Source organism: Anoplopoma fimbria, chromosome 17 (assembly GCF_027596085.1).
Source record: "Anoplopoma fimbria isolate UVic2021 breed Golden Eagle Sablefish chromosome 17, Afim_UVic_2022, whole genome shotgun sequence".
In the NCBI taxonomy this organism is placed as follows: Eukaryota; Metazoa; Chordata; class Actinopteri; order Perciformes; family Anoplopomatidae; genus Anoplopoma; species Anoplopoma fimbria.
The window spans coordinates 3,027,121-3,050,947 of NC_072465.1; the positions used below are offsets into that span (position 1 = coordinate 3,027,121).

Here is a 23,827-nt window from a genome sequence, read left to right on the forward strand (position 1 = left end):
TTTATTATTGTGAAGGAGATATCAGAGGGCTTTGAGCACACAACAATCAACACAGTCACACCCGAGAACACACAAGCACACACACCCAATAATAAGGCTCCAATAACATAGGGGTCTTTACTCCAAGTTGTCTCCAAATCCCCCAGTGGCGGGCCTGCTCCTCGGTTGCCATGGCAACAGTAGTCAGGGCAGCCACGGCTGGCGATAGTGAGGAAGAGGGAGAGAGAGAGGGAGGGAGAGTGAGAGTCACAGGGAGCATTGACGTTTGTGGTGCAGGCAGGGGAGTTGAACACAGTCACAACATTGAAACTGGGTTGCTGCAACGTTGCTGCAACGTTAACGCTGCATACAGCAGCAGAGCGGTGCTGGGATTGCAGTTTCAACTGGGATTGGAAAGAAGTGGGCTTGTAGGTCATGTTTACCCCGCTGTGTGTGTGTGTGTGTGGGGAGGGGGGGTTGGATAGAGAGCAAGAGACAGATATATGTGTGAGAGAGAGATGAAACTGCAGAGACAGCACACTCGCTCATTAACTCCCTTGGCATGTTCATTCTGTCTTCATGTTTGTGCGCTTGCAGATGAGCTGTGTGTGTTTGTGAGGACATGTTCACCGATGCACAACGCTGTGGCTGCAAACAGGATTCAGGCTGCACTCTCTGTTGCTTTGATATTACATCTGCTTACAACCACACTATAGAATTTTGACTCCACTACAAATCAATCTACATGATGAAAACATTCCTAATCTGGTAGGAAAAAGTTAATAAAAGTGCGGATTATGTGATATTTGAATTTAGTAGTAGTTTAATTTTACATAGAGTGGGATTTTTTTTTTTTTTTTTACGGAGTCCTTTACTATCAGTCAAAAGCTGTCTTTACATTTCTAGACTCTCAGGCAATACAGCAGTGGGTTAATGCTATTCATCTGACAAACCGTTGCCATTGCCAGAAAAATGTGAAAAGAATTACCGTAATGGTGTTGCCGGGGGAATCTTTTCTTTCCTCTCTCCTCTCCATATACTGTATACAGTGCAGAATAGCGTAGCAGACACCAAATGCACGACAAACAGGCAGTTAGTGTCAGGCCTCCGATGGAAAATCCATAGTTTCATTACAGGCCCGGTGGTATGAATGTGGCTGGGAGGCGACCGAAGCTCTATCATGTGCCCTACGGGAGCCCAAATGGCTGCATTTAGTGACGCGGTGGAGTGAGGAGGAGGCAAGAGGGTCAAGGCTGCCGCTGGGAATGAAGTGTGTTAGAGAGACGGGGAGAAGCAGCCAGATAAAGTTCATGGGCAGTAACTGGCACAGCTTCAGTTGTACCCTACTCACCTTTAGTTCTGAGAGTTCTGCTGCCATCCTGTCCCTGTGTGAGTGTGTCAAGGACCTCACAATAGGGTTTGACATAGGTGTTGTGGGTCACAACTTACTGCCATTTATTACACATGTCCTTGACAGAATTTCCTTGTGAGGTCATGTAACATACACAGTGCTTTCTTTACTAAGCAATTCAAATGGCAGCAGGTTCAGATTTTGGTTTACTATAGTATACTGAATATGCATGGCTCTTTGTGAACTGTGGACAATCACACTTAATGACGTCTCATGCTACTGCAGTGATTTGTCTTGGATATAGTTCTGACTTTATATTGCATACATTTTGCTTACATAAATCAACTCTATGCAGGCTCGTAAACTTGTTCCCATTTGGCCTGGTGTGACAAACCAGGCCAAATGAGACAAATCCAGCTTTATATATACATCATATTGTTTTACTTGAGTGTGACTTCGTTGCAAAAGCATTCAGACAATCCTCATTTTATAGCTCATATATTTTATAATGACTATATCGCTGATTTTTGTGCAGGGTTTATCACGTGTCTCCTTAACCACTTGGACACTCTCATCCTCTATTCCTCCATCCACCTACCCATCCCCCTCTCTGGGTCCCCTGATGAATTGACAGCTGCATGTTTGTCACACTTGCACTTCCATGCGTACCTTACCAGATGATATAATGTCCAACCTGGGAAAAACAACCTGATTCCTCTGAGGAAGAGGCGAGTGGGGGATCACAGAGGAGAGCTGGGGAAGAGGAGAGGGAGATGAGAGGAGAAGGCACGCACGCACGCACGCACGCACGCACGCACGCACGCACGCACGCACGCACACACACACTTAATCAGCCTGATTGCTGGCGGCACTGACTCTTCTCATTGCATCATCTCTCTAATGCATTGGTCCTGCATCACTTTCTACCACTGTGTGTGCTGAGTGTGTACGTGGATGTGTGTGGTAGTTCAGAAATGCGGGGTCTTCAGTAGACTGGTAAAGGCCACGGGGGCCATGTCCTGATGTCATGAAACCTTGGATGTTCACCGAAGTGTGTGTTTGTGCGTGCTCGTTTACGGCCTTCTGATTCACATCCAGTTAAGTCTGTTGAGTTGTTAATATGTGCATAACATTTGTCATGCGAGGACTCTCTTCAGAGCACATTTATAAAGAGCCAATTTCATTAGCAGTCAAACCTGACCTGAATACTCCATTTATTTAGGAATAAATAAATGGATGGAGTAGCTAAACAGGTGAGAATGCAGCTTTTAAAATGCACAAACAAGCTTTTTTTGTGTTCCCAAGCATTAAAATATGCATATTTCTCATTGCTGACTTAACTGACATACATGTTGTCTCCTAATCCTTAGTTATGACACACTTTGGAGACACATTCATTGACACACACACATACACACACGCACGCTGTGCCTTCTTCATTCCCATATCTTCTCCATAGAGAGAGAGCGATGGAGCCAGGAGCAATGCAAATTGGGTAAAATGTTTCGGAAAGTGGCTTTTCCCACTGGGACTTCTCAACTCCAGCTCTGAGTTAGCACTCACTCTGTGTGTGTGTTTGCGTGTACGTGTGTGTGTGTATGTCTCTGTGTGTGCGCGCACCACATTTCTTGCTCTCGCATTTGTTGACGAGTTAACCACATTGTTCAGTATGTGCCTGAGTGCAAGAACGTGTGTGCGCCTGGATGTGTGTGTGTGTGTATGTGTGTGTGTGTGTGTATGTGTGTGTTCATCCCTATTTCTCTGAGGCTGCTGTGGCCTACAAACCATCTTCCATGTGATTTTTAGGGCGAGAAGGGAGAGGGAGAGAAAGGGATGGGGGAAATGAAGGGCACAATTCTGTACGATCTCACCAATTAGCTGCTAGAAAGGCTTTGACCAACAATATAGATGCAGAAAAAAAGAAAGCTTGAAGAGAAGGAGAGGAATAGGATAGAAGAAGACTTTTGGCCAGAGGGAGATATTGGTGGGCTTATCGTCTGATATTTTTCTCAGTGGCGTTTTCACAGCCCTCCAGAGACCCACCAACTCATTACCTTTAAAATAAGGCCTACAGTCTCTACTCTACAACCTCAGTTCACAAAGTGATGTACAATGACAGGAAAAGGTCTGCGTTAATGTTTTTAGACACTGCTGGTGACTCACAGGAAGCACTGGTTTCCCAGCGAATTGTTTTCTTTGTGCTTGGAAGCTAGCATTATCTGCCAAAAGCAGCTGAACTTGAATGACTTTGAGAATATGCCACAATGTTGACAATACATTTAAAAGGCCCCAAAAAAAAAAAAAAAAAAAAAAATCAATGAAGAAAAGTCAAACAATCAAAATAATCCGGCTGCGGTTGAAATCAGGTTTTTCATCCTGTTGCAACAGCAAAAGTCAGAGAGGCTGACAGTTTGAATGGCAGAAAAAAGTATTTTATACGGTGCCAAGTTCCTTCATGGAGGAAGAAGTGTATCACATGCCCTCCTGTGAGTGTGAATCAGGTTTACCTCTGGATGAACTCTGGGACTTGGTATGTTTTTCTGGCATTAGCCGCGGCTCCCACTATGTCCGTTGCGGGGGTTGTATTGTGCTGGTTTTGAATTTATTGCCCTCCCTGCATGGGTGAGTGAGTGTGTGTTTCTGTGCCCAGTTAGGGCGGACAGTGAAGCATTGCCCTTCTTCAAATGGGCCGTGGAAAACCTACAGGTTGGACCATCTGCCTGTGTGTGTGTGTGTGTGTGTGTGTGTGTGTGTGTGTGTGTGTGTGTGTGTGTGTGTGTGTGTGTGTGTGTGTGTGTGTGTGTGTGTGTGTGTGTGTGTGTGTGTGTGTGTGTGTGTGTGTGTGTGTGTGTGTGTGTGTGTGTGTGTGTGTCTTGTGACTTTTCTGAATGGAAAGGTATTGTCTATTCAAAGTTTGTGACCTGGCCAAGAGCAATTTCCCCAAGTACACACACACACACACACACACACACACACACACACACACACACACACACACACACACACACACACACACACACAAACACACAAACAGTAGATTTATGCAGCTGCTGACTCAACAGACTTGGCATTCAAAACATCTTGGAGGATGCAGTAGAGGAAGACAATTGGAGTGTGATACTTAGTTTTACTGGAAGTGACGCAAAGAGGAGGAAGAGGGAGAAAAGGAGAGAAAAGAAGGGAAACTTAGAAGAAAGGGCTAGAGAATGGTTTGGGAAGGGTAGAACTGTAAATAGTTTAAGGCTGGAGGGAGGAAATGACAGAGATAGGGAACAAAACAAGGTTGTGAAATGTATTTGCAGGAACAACACAAACACATCTGTCATCCAGCTACAAAAGCTAAGCGAGGAAGCATCACCAAAGGGCTTTCAAGCCAAGTGAATTGCCTTTTGAAAACATGTGAAATCATATTAGTATCAGCAATATTGTATTTTAAAGGATGTGGGATACGTTTTCATCGGGCACTTATCTCAACAGCCTGGCAAACGCAGCACCATTAGACATATTTACATCAGATCCCTCCCTCCTCTCTACATCTCCCCCGTGTTGTCTCCCAGGAGGGAACCGGCAAAGTGTGTGTTTTTAAACGCAAAGAGCGAGCCACGCCATCTGTAGCGCGCTCATTTCTGGAAATAAGAGTATAAGTCTAATTGAGCTTTTTAATTGTCCTCTAAATCCTGCTGAGCGCCCATGCTGCTGCCTAATTGTGTTTGTGTGCATGTGTGTGTCCGGTCTGCTGGGATGTGCACGATTCTGTCTGTGTGTGGAGCCAGTGAGCGAGCATGCAGGCTCCTTCTGTGGATAATGAGCTAATGGCAACGTGTGGTTACCCTTTGAGGAATCTATTAGTGTGCATTGTGTTTTTATAGTTTTGTAAAGTGTGTTTGTGCATGTGTGTTTACATGAGTCAGGAAGCAGGAGAACGGCAGACTGAGTAACAAAAAAAACCCCATCCACGCTGGGTTGGGTGCGTCACCTTGGTTCTTTTTATTTTTTTGCCACTTTGAAGCTATATTTGTATGTGGGAACCACTGATTGTTTACCATTGTGGCATTTCAATTCCAATTCACTTTGATTTTAACCTAATCTAATCACACAAATTACACATTGCATGGAATCACAGTGTGTGTGTGTGTGTGTGTGTGTGTGTGTGTGTGTGTGTGTGTGTGTGTGTGTGTGTGTGTGTGTGTGTGTGTGTGTGTGTGTGTGTGTGTGTGTGTGTGTGTGTGTGTGTGTGTGACTGTTATTGTTACTGGCCTTATCTCTTTGATTGCATGTTGGTGTAATTATCTGTGTGTGTGTGTGTTTATGGTTGAACACGTGAGAAAAAGTAATCTGGGACGAAGGATTTCCTCCGTTTCTATATTGACAACTTCCCCTGCTCATACACGCTTCCTGTTTCTGTCCGTGGGGCATTCGGAGAGAGAGACCGGAGGAAGTGAAAGGGCAAGATAAGCTGGCAGATGTATGTGTGTGTGTGTGTGTGTGTGTGCGTGTGTGGTGTGTGTGTGTGTGTGGGCAAGTGAGAGGGGCAGAAAGAGAGTGACAGCAAGAGACACAATAAAGAGCACTTCTATAAAAAGCAATCTTGTGACCGTCCAGGGGGCTCAGCTGACTCTCTGGAAACTTCACCGTGTTTTCTTCTCCTCTCGCCCTCTTTTAGTCCAGGGTGAGCCTTCTCTTGCTAGTTTAGAATTTTCCATGTGTATGTCAAAGAAGTGACACAATTATCACCCACTTCCTCTTCCTCTTTTTTTTTTTCTTTACTCCCTAGCATTGATTTGAACTATATTTAAAGCGCTGTGCCCTGCAGGAAGAGACTGAGAGAGATAGTTAGAGAGCAGACTAAAGAGGAGGTGTAATGCTCAGTGACATGGGTCAGAGGCTGCTTTGTCAGGGACACACATAAACAACCACAGATACTGAAGCCACTTCCTAATATGCTAAATGTGCCGCATGGTATCCTGATACCGATCCCATTTCTCATCAAGTGATGCCACTACACTGTCATCACTTTGTGCGTTTGAATGTGTTGGAATAATTTATTTTGACTTTGACAAGTTGAGTGAGGATTGAGCCTCGGATCATGTGCAAATACCCTATATAGTATGAACTTAACTGTTTATGCACCAAGTCCATGTCTGTGTCAGTTCTGTGGTCTACCAGGGCCTTCAATGATCACAAATCTCTGGACACTGCATGTCCCATGACAAAATGACTTAAGTCAGAGGACTAAAGTTTGATGTGTATCTGAGAGTATTTCCTCCACCACCTTCTGAGTTTAGTTTCTGTTTTCTCAGTACAAGTTGACTATCTCTTAGGAACACACTGATGATACATAACAAACTTACTGGTTGGGGGGGAAAAATCACGGCTGAGAACAGTTTTATCTTTCATGTCACTCCCTCCTTCCTTTCTGTTCCTGGCTGGACTCAAATCAAGTCCCGACCCTCTTGCTCATAGTAACTGACTAATTGTCATGTGTCTTCATCTCCCTCCCTTGTCATCGGCTGTAGTTGTCTTCCTATCATTCTTTTCCTCTGTTTTTCTTTGATTCCCGCCCTCCTTGATCTTTTCCCTCTTTTTCTTCCGCCTCTGTCCATACCTCCGCCATGTCCTCCCTCGCTGATATAGCAGGAATGAGGGTTGACCCGGCTGGCCACCACTTCAGACAAACTCTGCTCTCTCTTGCGCTCTGTGTTTGCCTTTGTCGCGCTCTCCCTCAAAGAGACAAACTGCGCACACACATTATCTGTTAGTAATTGTCAGCCAGCAGCCTCTGATTTAAAAAAAAGGTCTCACACTCATCACTCGGCCTTTCTTCAGCTTTCTCCTCCATCATTCCTCCTTTTATCCTTCCTCGGTTTCTTTCTCTTTTTCTGGGCCTTCTCTCTGTGGGACTGCTATAAGTTCAGCTCTTTCAACACATTACAACATGATATTTTAGTTATGGTTTTGTGCACTGTAAATCACATAAACACAGTTTTCTTCATGTGGGAAACACAAGCTATTGAAAACAAAAGACGCACAATGACTTACAAAGTTTGCAAACAATCACCTCCTGGTTTTCCTTGTGATGTCCCTATTGATTTGGATCTTGCCAAATTTTGCTCTTGCTAATTGTATGAGTGCTGCTCAGCCCTGGATGAACCGGCAGAAACATACAGCCCGTCGATTACAGCATCTAATTGTCATAATTTGGCAGGAATGTGGTCAAACGTGGGTGGGCCATATCATCTGGATAGCTTTGGGTGTCAACCAAACCCACACCCACCTCCTCCCCAGGGACTACAGAGAATTGGTCGGGCCCCATTGTGTTAATGTGGCTACAGGCCAACGCAGAGGCGGGGCATCTGTCCTCCACCTGGTCGAACCAGCTGCTCAGGCACTGCTATGGCATGCCTGGACTGTGTGTGTGTGTGTGTGTGTGTGTGTGTGTGTGTGTGTGTGTTTTTGTGTGCGCATATATGTCTGTTTGCATGACATCTCCAGTGCAGGCAGAGAGTGGCATGCATATGTGCAGAGGAGTGTATTCCTGTATGTTTGTGCATACTGTACATGAACCATGGTCTATCTCTATTTGTGCCCTCTGTGACCCCTGTGGTTACATAAGGCAGTGTAAGGTGGTCTATAGTTGAGCAGTGCAGGTATTAGTAGACGTTATATGAGTGCAGCACTTTCAGCTCACTTTTAAAAGCATAATATTTGTGTACTTGTGTACTTTCTGAAACGGACAAACTCACATCTGTGCCTATTATCTGTAGCGATTGCTCAGGTCTGGACAGGTGTGTTAAAGAGGCGGAACAAACCACACTCCTCACATTCCTTCTACCAGCGTGTGTACACCTTTAACCTGCATCGTTGAGATCAAGTTCTAATCAAAAGCCGTGGCAGAAATGGATAGGATATCTCCTCTTGTACCACTCTGTGTTCTACATCTGAGTGGCAAAGCTAGTATTCAACACACACCAGGAAATGTGCCTACGTCTTATCTGTAAATGCAATATTTTATTTTGAGTTTTTTCATCTCTTATATCATTGTACTGTCAAAGCTTATGGAGCGCTTTTATGTTGCCTTCAGTTGGAGCCTTGAACTAACAAATGACCTGTTTACCACATGAAATGCTGAGTAAGCTGATACAAACTAAAAACCTAGAACAGGGAAGGTCTGATATTGAGCCATGGTAGTGTTTTTAACATTTCAAAATAGAGGAGGCAAAGGTCAAAAAAATGTCAAAATATGTATCTTCCTCATTTTTTCCTTTCCATTGGTGTCATTTAATGAGTAATATAATTTTTGAGGGATTAAATAGCACCTTGGACTAGGTCATGTCTGGGTGTGCGCTGGCACATCTACTAAATGTCACCGTGTATACTCCACAGCTGTCCTTTTCCTCTGTCACACACACACACACACACACACACACACACACACACACACACACACACACACACACACACACACACACACACACACACACACACACACAGGCACACACGGTGTTGTGTATAGTGTATTTTAATAGGGTCCAGTTAGAGCTATGTGTGGTCTCGTATTCCCTGCTTTCTCTGAAGATGACTGGAGGAGCTCAGACTCTCTTTCTCATTTTCCAGTTGTTAATTGTTTCACTTTAGACTGTACTGGCCTTTATTCCTTTCCACTCTCTCTCCGTCTGTTAAACTCTCTCTCTCCCTCACAGACACACACCATTTCTCCCTCTCGCTCTGTCCAGTCCAGTCTTTTGGCTCTTAAATCAGTCATGCTAGTTGTATTTAGTCAGCAGCAGCCAAGACCATCCCTGTGGACCATTACACACACCAGGAGAGGGGAATGAGCGGGCAGGGAGGGAGAGAGAGGGAGGGAAATGGGAACTGAGCCGAGAGATGGAGCGAGATATAAAAATGTACAGAAGAGAGGATAAGAGAAGAGAGGAATGCTGAATGAGGAACACAGAGATGGAGCGGTGAACGAAATAAAACTTTGCAAGAGTTTAGGGGAGGCGTGAAAGCAACACTGGTCCAACTCTCATTTGTGTTCCTGTCAGTGGCAGCAATCCCAGTTTTCCCTTTTCTCTTTTATCGCTGGAGGCCCAAACCAAAGCAAGGGACTTTCCTCTGGCTCTCCCCCAACGAAGAGTCAGCAATCTGGGCAAACTGGGTGGTATCACCTGGGGATGAAAGGATGTTATGTTTGGTCTTGCCTGGTCAGGCTTTTGGTTTCGGTCGGAAATTAATGTCGTCATTGCTTGGGTGGAGAAGAGAACTGATATTCTTCCACCGAAGGAAATGAAAAAGCAATGCTGCATTACACTAGTTATCGAGGGCATTGGTGCGTACAGAAAGCCAGACTCTGCTCTAAAACATTTGTTGTAAATCAACACAATCTGCAAACACCTTCTCTCCACTTCCCTTTATGGAGTTCAGATTTTGTAAAGATGTGCACACACAAAAATTAACTTTCTCCAGTTCACCCACAGCCACGTACAGTAGATACTTGAGTATATATTTTTTTGTTTTGAAACAGCTACCCGCCCCCTCTCCCTGTCCAGATTCAATACCTTTAACCTCATCCATCAGTACATCTCTCTCCTCGACTCTCAGCATAAGGCATTACATTTAGCCTCATGCCAAGAAAAACAGAGTTCTGCCTCCTGGACACACACAAATAGAGTCCAGCCGTGTTAAGCTAACAGCATAAACCCCACCGGACCTACAGATCACATACTACCTCACCATTAAAATTCAAAAGTGAAACACATATTTAGGTGTTTTTGTCTCAAACCCAAAGTTCACCTCCCCCTACGCTCCTTTTCTCCCTTCCTGGCACTAACTTGTAATGTGGAACTGAGACAGCATATGCAAACACATATAAATATAAATATACCTCTGTCTTCCTCGGTACTTCGCTGCTCTGATTGTTAGGAGGTTGCTATGCCAATGTCTTGGAGGGTGTTGGAGTGTGTTGGTGGATAGACTGTTGCATGTGTGTTTTAACACATACAGAGGTATTAACACACGCAAGCACACACCAACATACACAGGCACACAACGTAGTCGGGGGGGCAGTAGAGGGTTGTGTTGAAGGGCAGGATTAGGGCAGTCATGACAGGAATGTGCCTCCTCCACTCTTCTAAACAGAAAGCTAACCCTAAACCCAACGTCCCATACCTTTCCCTGAGTTTGCACTTTTGACCTATTCATAGGCCTTCAGTGGGCAACAGATACTAAGAGAGTTTGGTTATGTGAGCAAAATTGAATAATCAAGTATAGTGCTGAAATGAATAGTCGTTGAAAGAGTTAATCAATTAAAAGCTTGGCTACACCAACATAGCAAACTGTCTTGACATGCTGACCTTTAAGGGAATAGTAAGCCAGAGAGTGTAAAAGGGAGGAGTCAACGTAGTTAATCAATCCTCCTATGTTGGAGTATAAACTGCTCCACTAAAAGACTCTAACGATGTAGGAGTTGATGGTACGAATATGTCTTCTGAATGAACAGTGTGAACACATTGTCCCGTTTACAACTAGCTAACGAGCTTGCTAACTGAACAGTTATCGCCAGTTAACTAACATTTAGCAAGTTAGCTAGGTCGGAAAGCGTTTTTCCCTCTTCAATAAACATTATTGAATAAAATGATGTGCAGTCATAGGGCTCAAAGGGGTGAGTAAACCGTACGGTACAAAACAATAAAGAAGCTCAGAGAGGTATTTTGCCTGGCTAACATGACACTGGCTTTAAAGCATGCAAGTTGTTAGCTCTCTAGCATTAGTGCTCAGTCTTGCTTCCATCATTTACAGTGGCCACTTGTGGTTGCGATGAAAAATCCCCTTCAGCCCAAAAGCATTTTCTTTATAGACTACCATAATTAAGAGTCGTATGAAAAACTTTTGACATGACGCCTCCAGCTACACCTCCAGCTATAAACTTATAACTTGTTACTGGTCTGTATTTTATATTTTAAGCCATGGGGGTTCCATCTTTGTAAAACTTTTTTCAAAGCTCAGATCTATTTATTGACTTCACCGCTGTGTACGAGCATGCTGACTGGGCCAGAGGCATGATGGGATAACATTACTGCGCATATTCAGTGGGTCGCATGACTTTGGAAGCTAGACAACAGTTTTGGCGTATGTGCCAGGCAATCACTTCTCATTAGACTGAATAGTTGCAATCTTGGAGTCCGGTATCCAGTTCTACAATACATCCATGGAGTAGTCCCTATTTCACCAAGCTTCTGGAACTGGCTATTTCACAAAGACCTGCAGTTGAATTTTCACTTTCTGGTATGATTGGGCCTTAAGTCATTAATCAAACCAAAATATCACACAACATTTGCTGGCTTCAGCTTCTTAAATGTGATCCTATACTGCTTTACTACTTTGGTTAATGTAACTGTTAATTGAATATCTTTTGGTTTATGACTTTTAGTCAAAAAATACAAATCAGTTTGAGCTCTGGTAAATTGTAATGTCCATTTTTCACTATTTTATGTTAAAACTAAAAATTTAGACCAAGAAAAATAATAATAATAATAATAATAATACTTTAATTTTATATAGCGCTTTTCTAGATACCCAAAGACGCTTTACATAGGGCGAAGACAAACAAAAACAAAAAAAGAACACAAAGGAGCAAACAAAAAAACAAAAGAAAACTGGAGAAGCTGTGCGGAATGAGTCATGTAGTGGAGGGTAGGGAGGGAAAGGGAGCAGGGGTTATAATAAGGGATGGTAGATAGTGGGTGGAGCAGTACATCTTACTGCAACACTAAAGATACAAGGCCAACCGCTGCTGTAAATCGTTCTAAACCACGGTATAAAAGCTCATTTTAAACACCATCTGCATTCCTCCTTCTTTACAACTGCCAGACATTATTTGTGTGTGCGTGCATGTGTGTGTTCTGTCATTAATTTTCTCCCATGAACCTCCTCTCATTTAAGCCACCAAGCTTCCTATTGTTACCAGCGACCTTATTCCTAATTTAAAACATCTGAGACACCAAACGGAAGATGTTGTGGTCTGCTGGTTTCTGTGCTCACTTTGTTTACGTCAACTTATCATTCTGTTCTCTCTCAGAGTTTCTTTTTCTGCCGTGGGTGTTTCTGGTGAATGAGTTAGAGCTGAGTAAGGTTTTTACTTTTTTGCTCGTGTTTTGGAAAGCCAGAGTGGGAAGAAAATGTTAAGGGAAGGGGCGAGGACAAAAAGAGGAAGATTAAGTGGTGAAGAAAAGTGTCAAAACAAAAATAAAGAGAAGCGGGAAGAAGTTAAAGGGAAGGAAAAAACATAAATGCTCCAGGAGAGGGTGAAATAGAAAGAACGGAGGAGAAGATGGAGAAATGAAAGAGGCGGAGTAAAGGCGGGCGTTTGTGGCCAGGAATGGTTTGGCAACGTTACGCTGAGGTGTGGTTTTGGCCTGGCTCCCATTAGCATCTTGTGTTACATCTATTCCAAACATCTGCACACACACACACACACACACACACACACACACACACACACACACACACACACACACACACACACACACACACACACACACATACATCACTCTTACTGTACATGACGGCAGAATCAAAACAGACCCACATCTTAACCACCATAGAATTCCGCCGCCATAATTCAGGTCCTTCCCAAGAAAGATGGAAATCACTTATCCCTCCCTCTCTCTCCCTAAAAGATGCTATTAGAGGCACCAGTGGCCATGTAATCACTCTGGCTCTCCCACAGGACACACACACACACACACACACACACACACACACACACACACACACACACACACACACACACACACACACACACATACCTACCTTGGTAATTACAATTGAAGATTAGGTCCTATTTGCTGTAATCCTAGTGAATGGCTGATCTAGTCAGTAAATGGTAGGTCAAGCGGCGCTGCGTAGTGTCACATCAACAGTGGGAGTGTGTTTTTGTTCTTCATCTCTTCAAGCTATTAATTGATGCCTCTTTAATGTGACTGATTGAGATTAACTCCATACGCACAATTGCACGACCGCATGGATACACTGCAAGCGTGCAATCTGCTACACCTGCAAAACGACGCACACTCGATATGCACACACACTTTCTCTCCCACAAACACCCCCTCCCCCAGTCCTACACCCACACAAACACTCTGCTCCCCAGCCGATCTCTTCCTGTGTTTGTATGTGCTTCACTTCTCCCATCAAAGCCACACACAATCTTTATAGATGATAGCATCAGTCCCACCCCTCATTGCATTTAGCACTCTTCCCAATCTTTGTTTAGTTTCCCACCTTCCTGTGTCCGATAAGGCTAGCATCTTATTAGCATAGCTCTCGCTTTTCCCTCAGTGACTTGAATAGTTAGCATCGGACCAAACAGGCCAGGGCCACTGAGGGAATCATGTGCCAGGTTGCTATTCTTCTGTGCAAGCACCCACAGCCGTGTAAATATTAAATCTAGTCTTTAAGTGTATGCACGTTATGTCTTTAACATAAATATCCTCTCAGCAGCCGTTGATGTAAATGTGTAATATTGTCTGGGTTGAGATATCCCATAAGGGATTTGTGTCGCGGCTCAATATAAGAGGAGGTCTTTTCTCATTTGAATGGCGACACTAAAAAGGCATTCAATTGGAAACCTCTATCTTCGACTCTCATCTTATTGTATATGATAATGTTGTGGTGCAATTTCTTCAACCGTTTGCAAGACAGCTGATAAGATCCGTCATAGTAAAGCACCGCTCTAGATGCAGTGTTTTTCACACTCGCAGCCTCGTGTGTGCGTGTGCGTATGTGTGTGTAACTCCATGCAGATGATTGAGTTAGAGTGATTTAGTGATGGTCGGAAGATGAAATGCCGCCGCCGCGCCGTGTCTAGCGACTCGCTGCGCACACTTATCTGACGATGGCAAGCTAAAGGCATTTAATTTGAAGGGGAAAAAGGAGGGAGGAAGGAAAGGTAGAGAGACGAGGGCAGGTGGGGAAAAAAAAAAACGGTGAATTCATGGGAGATGAATGAGAGTAAAGGAGAGAAATGCATCGCACGGGCGGGAAGGCTCAGGATGCAAGACATGAGGTAGAGATAGAGGGATAGAGCGATGACAAGGTCTTTTAATTTCAGCGAGCACCAGGATTAAAAGGCCTTAACGGTGATGAATAGGTTTAATTTGCTGTTAAAGCAGCTCACTCTCTTTCACCGTGTTTACTCTATATTATAAGCTTGGAGAATGGTACCACATGTGGCTCGGGCCTTTGTTCCTTTTTGTCTCCTCTTGCCTCTTCTTCCTCCTCAGCCTGTTGTAGCTGTGTGTGTGTGTGTGTGTGTGTGTGTGTGTGTGTGTGTGGGTGTGGGTGAGTATGTGACCTTTCTGTAAGCTCTGCTGGTGAAAGGCCACAGGCTCACACATGAATAACCATGGTGTAGACATGTGGGTGAATACCAAAGCCAGTCAATAAGAGTTGGCATAGCAAGTAACCTGATATGACAGAAGACACTGGATTACACGGCCACATATTTGAACTCATTGACGAGGGCTTGATGTCAACTTCCAGATCTTTGATTGAACCTGTCAGGTGCAGCTTGAAAACAGGCTTTGTTTAATATTGTTCCACTTGTGTTGTGAGAGTACTCATTAAATTACACCTTTTCAAGCAAATCTCAACTCACCTCATAACAGATTTTTCGGGTAAACGAACAATAGATCGTCACAGCAGTAGGAGCCTATCTTGTGTAGGAACATTAAGAGATAGAAATAGAGGACTTTTATAGGATTGTCTTTTAATGGAGATGTAATAATGAACCTGAGCGCTTGATGACCCATAATTGTTTGTGCTTCTATGTACAGGCGACTTGAAGGTGTGTGCATTAGTGTCAGTTGTGGCGGTGTGTGGAAGAATTACCGGAGAGGTGTGTGAGAAGGCGATTTTTTTTTTTTTTTGCCATTTACTGTTTTCCTCCCTCTTTTCATCTCCCATATTATTTGGGCTGTTGAGTTGAGAGATGCACCGTTTGCAATTTTCTTTTGGACTATTCCAATTTTGGTCCAACTTGGAGTTTTTGAATTTTTTATATTCTATAATTAACAGCAAAGCTCCAGACTTACCTTTTTCATCAACGTAACAGAACAGTCCCAAGAACTAATTTCAACCGTCCTGAAGTCAGTGTAAACTGTCAAAAATTCTAAATGTTATCCCTTTAACTTTGATATTTCCTTCTAGCATTTGAACACATCATGATGGCCTATAATTCACCTAATTCTCATTTTACTGAGTAGAGCTTGAATGCACCACAATGCAAGTCAATGTAACCTCCGTTAACGTTAGCTGTTAGCTCTGTTAGAAGCAGGACTGTGTTAGGGAGAGACCCCATGCTGTGGGCAGAGGAACCGGTCACTGTGATCACTCTAAGGTTTCTCGGCAGCCAATCACTTGGTCCATCTCTATCGAGTGCTTATATATTCATAAATAAATATGTAATCTTAAGAAGCAAGGACTCCTCACCACAGCAAAATACTACAAATGCTGTCTCATTTTATACAAATAAAGCCCCTTAAAACTCAAATAAAAGAGCACAAAATGTATGATGGCATCTGCTCTCCTTCCCAGGCCTTAAAATAACCCTCTCCAGACACACACTGTGTTTTGATAGCAGCCACACTGACATTCCACTGACTGTGTGTGAGTGTGTGTGTATATATATATATATATATGTGTTTGAGTGCACGCCTCCTCCATCATTGTCACCATAGCTCTTTGTCTGTCTTGGTGCTGTTGAAGGAAAAGCTGTCTGACCCACATATGGTATAGGTTTACCCTGAGCTCCTCTGTGTGGCGGCTGTGTATATACTGAGTGTGTGTGTGGTGGTGGTGGTGGTGGTGGTGGATTTGTCCTGTAGATATATCGGAGCGATCACTCACTCATGTGTGATGCTCCATCTGCTCACAGCTTCTAAGTCACTCAGACAGACACGACACACACACACACACACACACACACACACACACACACACACACACACACACACACACACACACACACACACACACACACACCTACACACACGACCTTCGAGCTATGGAAGAAAAAGAGCGGCTTTTTATGATGGATAAAACAACTTATTCCATCAAATCATATTTTTCACATATCCAGGGAATGCCTCTCTTCTCACTAACAATGCACTGCAGCCCTGTATCACAGAGAATGAGTGTACTACTACCCACTATATACTGTACCTGCCTGTAACATGTGTGTGTTTGAGAGCACAGGCTCAAATACTCTGTGCTAGTGGCTCTGTCCTCTTAAATTTCCGTTAGCAACCGAAAATGCCCTGAAAACACACACACACACACACACACAGAGCGACAGGGGAAATGTATGTTTTGCAATGTGTCTATGGGCAACGTCTTGCCGTTGAAGAACAATTGATGGATTTGTTTTGTGTCCTGCTGCGCTCAAGTTCTGCCAAGCTCACCGTGCGATAGGAAGTGAGTGATTTCAGCCCCTTTATCTGAACGCCTCTGCTGCAGATTGAAAACACAGCTTAAAGAGAGACACAGAGGATATGGGGGACGTTTACATGGAGCTGTCATTCCACTGAGCGTGTTGTATGTGTGACTGTTATATGAGTTTATTTGTTATTCCAGGGGGACACTACGAGGTTATAGGGTGTCTGTAAGGTCAGGGTGAAGGGGAAAGTTGTGGAAAACTTTGTCTTGGGTATTTCAGCTCAGATTGATTTTTCTGTTGAACATTGAACAGCGATAATAAAATACCAGCTTTTGAGTTTTAGAGGATACTACACAATCTTCATTATGAGATTAGATCAGAATTACCCATTTGTCATTGAATTGAATTTGGGGTTTTTTCTCTGAGAACGTCTCCTCCACGTTGGCATAAAAGCTGAGTATCAAAGTTAATTCTCGACCTTAGAAACAGCAACTGAAAAAGATCTCACCACACGGTCCTTTGGTAGCCGTTCTGGAGCTTTCTATCATGTCACATGATCTTTAACAGAAGAAAAAAGTGAGATTGGGATAGAATCACATGCTGTAGGAGGCTGGCAGGTGCATCCTGGAATGAATAATAATATAAATATACTGTTACACATAAACATGAAAAATTGGAAGCGTTCCCAACATTTGGGGCCCAGCTTTGTACAGCCAAGTGGTATATTACAATACACAAGATCACCAAGGTATTTAGAGTCCACTAATACCAAGTATGGCATCTGTTGTTCACTCCTTCGCCCACTTCATCACTCCTTCCCACAGTCTTATGACTGTAGGACCCTGCATCGTTTCTCCCCTCTGTTCATGACCCTCCTGCTGCTTTTCTTCATTGTCGTTTGTTCAGGAGAGGGCCACACTGAATTCCCCATTTCAATGGGGCCCCTAAACACTTGCACATACACACAGGGGCTCCCCTCCAACTTCAAAGTCAGGAATGCGGAGCTTGCTACCATTATGCACGGGTAGACCTACTTATGTCAAGTTAACCCCTCTATAAAGTAAGTTTATGTGTGTTTGTGTGTGCGTTCCGACATGCTATGAGCGAGTCAAGTATGCTTTGTGTTCACACATATCTCCAAATCTGCTTTGAAATGTCGAAGCCATTAGTGGAGCTATAGGCTCATGCTGGTGTGTTATGGCTCTCGGTCAGACCTGGGAACACCTGGACCAATTCATTTCTTCCCCGTTCCCTGCGCTGCTAATTCATTTTCTTCAAGTCTTTGAAGTTCCTACGTACCTCCTCTTTATTTTATTTTACTTACCGTCTTTTATTTTAAGAGGAAGACGTTCTTCTTCAGTTCCTCGCACTCTTCACTTTTCCTCCTCCTTGTTCCCTTCCCGTCTTTCCTCCCATAGTACATCAATGCAACAGAGGGCACTGCATTGACAATCTCTGTCTTTCTCTCAGTCTCTCACTCGCAATCATGTACACAAGCTCCATCAGTTGTCACTTGCGGCTCTGACAGGCATCATTCTCATTGACGTGCCGCTGTCTTATCGGCCAACTCTCTCACCCTCGTACCGCCAGCCTCCCTATCACCAACTAGCTATCCTGTGTGTCTATCAGAGCTAACCAGGCCTGCCTGGCACAGATAAAACCCGGCATCAGGGGATTTAGGGTGGATCGGAGGGTTTAGGGAGGTGTTAATGCACAGAGAACAGATAAAAAAAAATGGATGTTGTAGAAGGAGGAGAAGGAGGGGGATGGTAGTTTCAGTGTGGTAATGGTGCGGTGTTGATTTTATTTGTTTGCAAAGCTTTTTTTCTCGTGCAGGAATTATGTAAGGTTTCTGTATATCCAGAGGCATGTTGCAGACGGGGAAAGTCACGGATGGTAATAAAATCCCCGGGGATGCTGGGGGATGTTGCCACTTTATACGGAGTCATTCCACAATTGTTTTACTCATTTACTGCATTAAACAACAGATTTCTTTTTGTTTCTCTCCAGAGTGCACAGTTGTAGTGAAAAGCAAAAATATATTACTTCATCTCTTTTTATTTCCCAGTTATGTCGAACTGAAAATCAACATTAATCGTCCAGAAAGGAATAACAAGTGCAGGTCATGGAGGATCTTTGGGTCGCTGTTCTCAAAAACCAGGTTTTGGAGTTTGACCTCAGAGCCATTGAGAGACAAAGACTATAGTTTTTACGACTGTAATTCCTCATCTGCTATTCCTCTCATGTTGCTCTTGCTCCTCATTGTTCCCTACTCTTAAAACACTCTGCTTTGTCTTCCTCCTCCTCTCCCTCTCTCAATGCTTCCCTATATCCTTACTTAAGACACTGGCCCTAATGTGTTTAAAGTCTGTTAATGTTGCATTATGCATGTTGACAAGAGCGCAGAGACGGGCTTTTCCTGAAAAACACAAGCACAGCATCGTCCTACGAATCCATCCATCAACCACTTAGCGGAAAGCTAAGCAATACAGGAGGAGACAGCGAGACGGCAGCAGCGGCATCTCCAATCATCACCGACTGTTGCATTGATTTCTTGACACATAGTTCACTCACATACATGCACATTCACATAGAGCTGCGCATGTACAGGCATGTCAACATATTCCTTGGTTTTTATACAGATTGGTGCGTGCTTATACACTACAGGTGTTTGTAGATAAATGTGAAAACCGACTGACATATGCACAGGCATGCCAGCTTAAATGCACACATGCGTGATAGTACACACATAGCTGTACACGTCCAGAAGAAGCTCTCAACCCTCCTAAACATACAGCTCACCTTGTTAACCTGATTATTAGATTCTAGTGGTTGGTTCCCAGGCACAGAAGCTCAGTTTGATTCAATTAGACAAATGTTCCTCATCCATCCATCCATCCATCCATCCATCTGCTCGGTTTATATGTTCCATAGTCCTTTGTTCCCTCCCTGCTTTTCCATAATCTCTGGCCAGTCTTGGCTGCGGCGCCGTGTGGAATAAATTGATTTGGGACAATTTATTACTTGTTGTTTTCACACGTCACCCGCTCTCACTGGTTCCACTCTTCCCTTTTCTCTCTTTCTCACCTCTCTCACTCTTCCAACGCACTTTTTTTTTTGCACATTAGCACTGTATAATAACTGCATCCTCAGAGAATAGGAAAGGTGAGGGAAAGAATGGAAAGACAAATGGGGAATCAAAGACAGGAGGGATAAAAGTTAGATCAAGTAACGTTTGCAACCAACGCCAGCCCCGGTCCCTGGTTCTAAAGTGATACTGGACTCGGTAACGGCCGTAGACAGTCTATGAAGAGACAGTCGTTTGTACATTTGGGATTCTGCAGGCTGGAAGATGCACAAAGAGACAAGCAGATGGATACAAACAGCAGATAGGAAGCCCCGACAGAAAGACAGACTTTTATTCTCTCTATTATTGTGTGTGCAAAAACCAGTCTAGGCGGGGGACTGGTCATTAGCCAGCGAACTGGACTTCCCAGAGATGGATGTGGCTGCCAACTGAAGTCGCTCTTTTTCTGTGTGAGAGAAAATTATGCTTGGAGCCCACAAAATATAAACCTATTCTTTCACTTTTGTGTGTGTCAGCCAGCAATCTTTCCTTATTCTGGTTGTCTGTGTTCAAAACTACAGTATGTTGCCATGTGTGTGTGTTGGTGTGCTCGCTTGCGCTCATTTAGATGCGAGCCATCCGTGAATGAAATGTATCCTTTGTTTACGGGCCCATTATCTAGATAATAACATCCATATTTCCTCTCTTCTCCGGTGCTTCATCACAGCCTTATGAGCTCTTTCACTCTCTCCTCTCTCTCTCTCTCTCTCTCTCTCTCTCTCTCTCTCTCTCTCTCTCTCTCGTCTATCTCTTTATCTTTCTTGGCCTCCCCCCCTCTCTCTCTCTATCTCTCCCTCCCTCCCTCCCTCCCTCTCTCTCTCCCTCCTTCTCTCCCTTTCTCCCTCTCTCTGGCACCAACACAGGCAGTGAGAGATAATGGGATTGTTGCCCCTGGTTTCTTTTGGTGAGATTGTAAAAAAATTCTTTCATCGCAAAGTGTGTGCGCTCAGCGTCCACCCGTGCAAACCTGTTTGTGTGTGTTTGCACGTGCGCATGTACATATCTATCGAAACACATATAAGAGTATGCATATCTATCATCGTCTGTGCATATGTTTGTGTGTGTGGGTTTTCATCTTATCATTTTTCATCTATCCGAGTGTGAACCTATTTGTGTGTGTGTGTGTGTGTGTGTGTGTGTGTGTGTGTGTGTGTGTGTGTGTGTGTGTGTGTGTGTGTGTGTGTGTGTGTGTGTGTGTGTGTGTGTGTGTGTGTGTGTGTGTGTGTGTGTGTGTGTGTGTGTGTGTCTGTGTATGTTCAGTATCATTTTCCAGCTAGTCATTGCCTGCTGTCCCTTCCTTGTCACTGTGGGCTGATAGCAGTGCGAGTCGACAAAGCTCAGTAATGGAGAGCTGATTTCCCCCTCCGTAACCCCCCACCGTCGCTCTGCGCTTTTCATTTGCTGCTGAGATGACTTTGGCTCACAGCCATCCACAGGCAGCCAATCTCCTATCTTGTATCTGCCCCATTACTTTCCATATCTGGGCAAATTATTCGCCAAAGCTCACAACGAAAAATTTGAGCGCTCGTGAGTGTGTGTGTGTGTGTGTTGTTGTGTGTGTATGAAGTTAGATTTGTCTACAGGTGTATTGGATAATTACATTTTTATTAAAAACCAAAGATATAGTGTCTCACTGTTATCCTCTCTGGGCTTAATACAGGACAAAACATTTTTCATACACACTACTTTCTTTCATCCTTTCAGTTTTAAAAGTGTTATTAGTTCCTCGCAGGTGCTGAATAGAGACTTTTTCCCTACAGTTGTATTAACCTCATTATCCAGTCAATAATGCTCTTTCCCATGCACATACCCCTGTAATCACGTCTGTGTTCACAATAATGATACTATATTCAATACTGCTATTAATTAAGCCCTTTTTACGGCTCAGTAAAGCAGGCGCTTTCAACCTTTCTCCAAAATGTTGATAATTTCCCTCTGCCTACCTAATAACCACCTGTTACCGCTGGAGAAACCTACACAAAGGTAGAGAGTATGCAATGTGAGATACGTTTGAAGGGGGTCATGAGTTCAAAGTAAAAGCCCTCTCAGCATGTTCCTCTTGCGCTCTGGCTTTGTTTTTGGAAAGCCTTCATCGTTAAAGCAGTACCCATTGCTTGATACATTTATTGTTATCACAATAATAATACAAATAAAATACAATAATGTATATCTCTCTCTCTCTACTTTGTACTTTCATATGTACTTAAGAGTTTCATAAGTGTTTATGACATTTGAGTATTTTTCTAACTGGTTTTTTTCTATGCTTCTCTGTAGATCTTGGTGAACTCTGTGAGTCCCAACCGTCCGGCTGTCCTCTACGAGAAGGTGACTGTAAGCGAAGGAGGAAGTCCCTTGCTGAGAGACATGCTGTTCAGCCCAGACCAGCAGTACATCTACACGCTGACTGACAGACAGGTGAGACTCACACAACAAATACGCACATATTAAGACATGCACATGAACACCCAAACTCCACACAGCGCTCACACAGAATGCGTCTTTCGGTGCAGCTGTTTGGTGCGAGAACCAAATGATTGCTAAACAAGTCACATGGAATCAAAGTTATGAAATTCTGACACACACAGTATGTGTATGCATGTAGCCATCATTAGCCTCCATATCCAATCCAGCACTTACCAAGGTACAGGGCTAACAATGCCTCGTTAACACATATGGTTCCAGATGTGTATCTTATTTGGGTTGGACCCACAAGCATGTACACACACACACACACACACACACACACACACACACACACACACACACACACACACACACACACACATTCACACATGCAATTTTATTGTATTGCACGTTACACCAGTCATTTCCACCACAGCAGTCTGGTACCAACTGTTCAGAGCAGACCTCCTCCACATTAGCAATTAGTTCCTGTATATCTTAAACATCCTACCCACTGTACAATCACAACACAACTCATCCCCACTGGATGTAATTACACAGCAACACAACACACACACACACCAGCTACACACAGTGCCACCATGACCGCTAATAATCAAGACATTACACACAGACATTACATACAGGGAGTGTTATAGGTCACATGTGGTGTGTGTGTGCCCGCGGTCATTACCATCTCCACCGCTGGTGAGGGTTGTCTACTTTGATGGTGAGTTAGGGGTAGGGGGTGGGGTTGCGGAGGGAGGAGTGGAGGAGAGCGTGTCGCATCTCTGTTGCTCCCCAGGCCCAGCTGCTCCCCTTGTTTTTCTGTCTCATTAGTGTGGTGAGTGAAGGAAGCGGAGATGGGGGGGGGGGGGGGGATGGGGTTGTACACGATGCAAATATACGTCTGGATTTAATAGATCTAAAATGGTTAAAGATTGCCTGATTAAAAAGGGTGAGATAGGGTGACTGAGGTCTGTTCTGTGAACGGTGTTCGAGGCTAGACCAGTCCATTCTGTAGCTCGCTAAACCAGAACCTGGCAATAAGATGGAATCTTCTTTCCCTCCTTTTCTTCTTGCCAAAGGTCAGTTGTCCATAACTGGAGCTGCGGTAATGAAATGTGTAATCTGCGATACACTCTCTGTATTCCAAATAAAGTACTGTTGCAGATAGTATTGTTTCAGTAGAGTTTCAGTAATACTATTAAAACTACACCTCAGTCCATTATTCTTTAATGATGTCTTAACACAAGAAGGCATGCAAGAACTTTATCAGAATAAAATGTTCTAAAACCCGAAACGTAATCGTCAAAAAATATGTGAAACAAAGAACAAGTAATTTGAGTATTCAGTTTTTGATATTGCATTTGGTACTCAAGAAGTATTGAGTTGCCATACCCAGGCCTAGTTGACACTGCTTAAGGGTCACATGCATACAACTCAGATTAGAGTAGACTCTAGACTAGATTCACTTTTATGTTAATAATTGTGGAACTGGGTGCGCATGCACAGGCCACTTTTCCACTCC

The 23,827-nt window shown here is 43.7% G+C and overlaps 1 protein-coding gene across 1 annotated transcript in view; it reads left to right on the plus strand.

Annotated features, from left to right (window-relative positions):
• LOC129105266 (plexin-A1-like) overlaps window positions 1-23,827 on the plus strand; it is a 186,626-nt gene that overhangs the window by 64,450 nt on the left and 98,349 nt on the right. Inside the window, 1 exon segment of the mRNA XM_054616196.1 lies at window positions 22,168-22,308. Coding sequence (XP_054472171.1) covers window positions 22,168-22,308 — 141 coding nt within the window.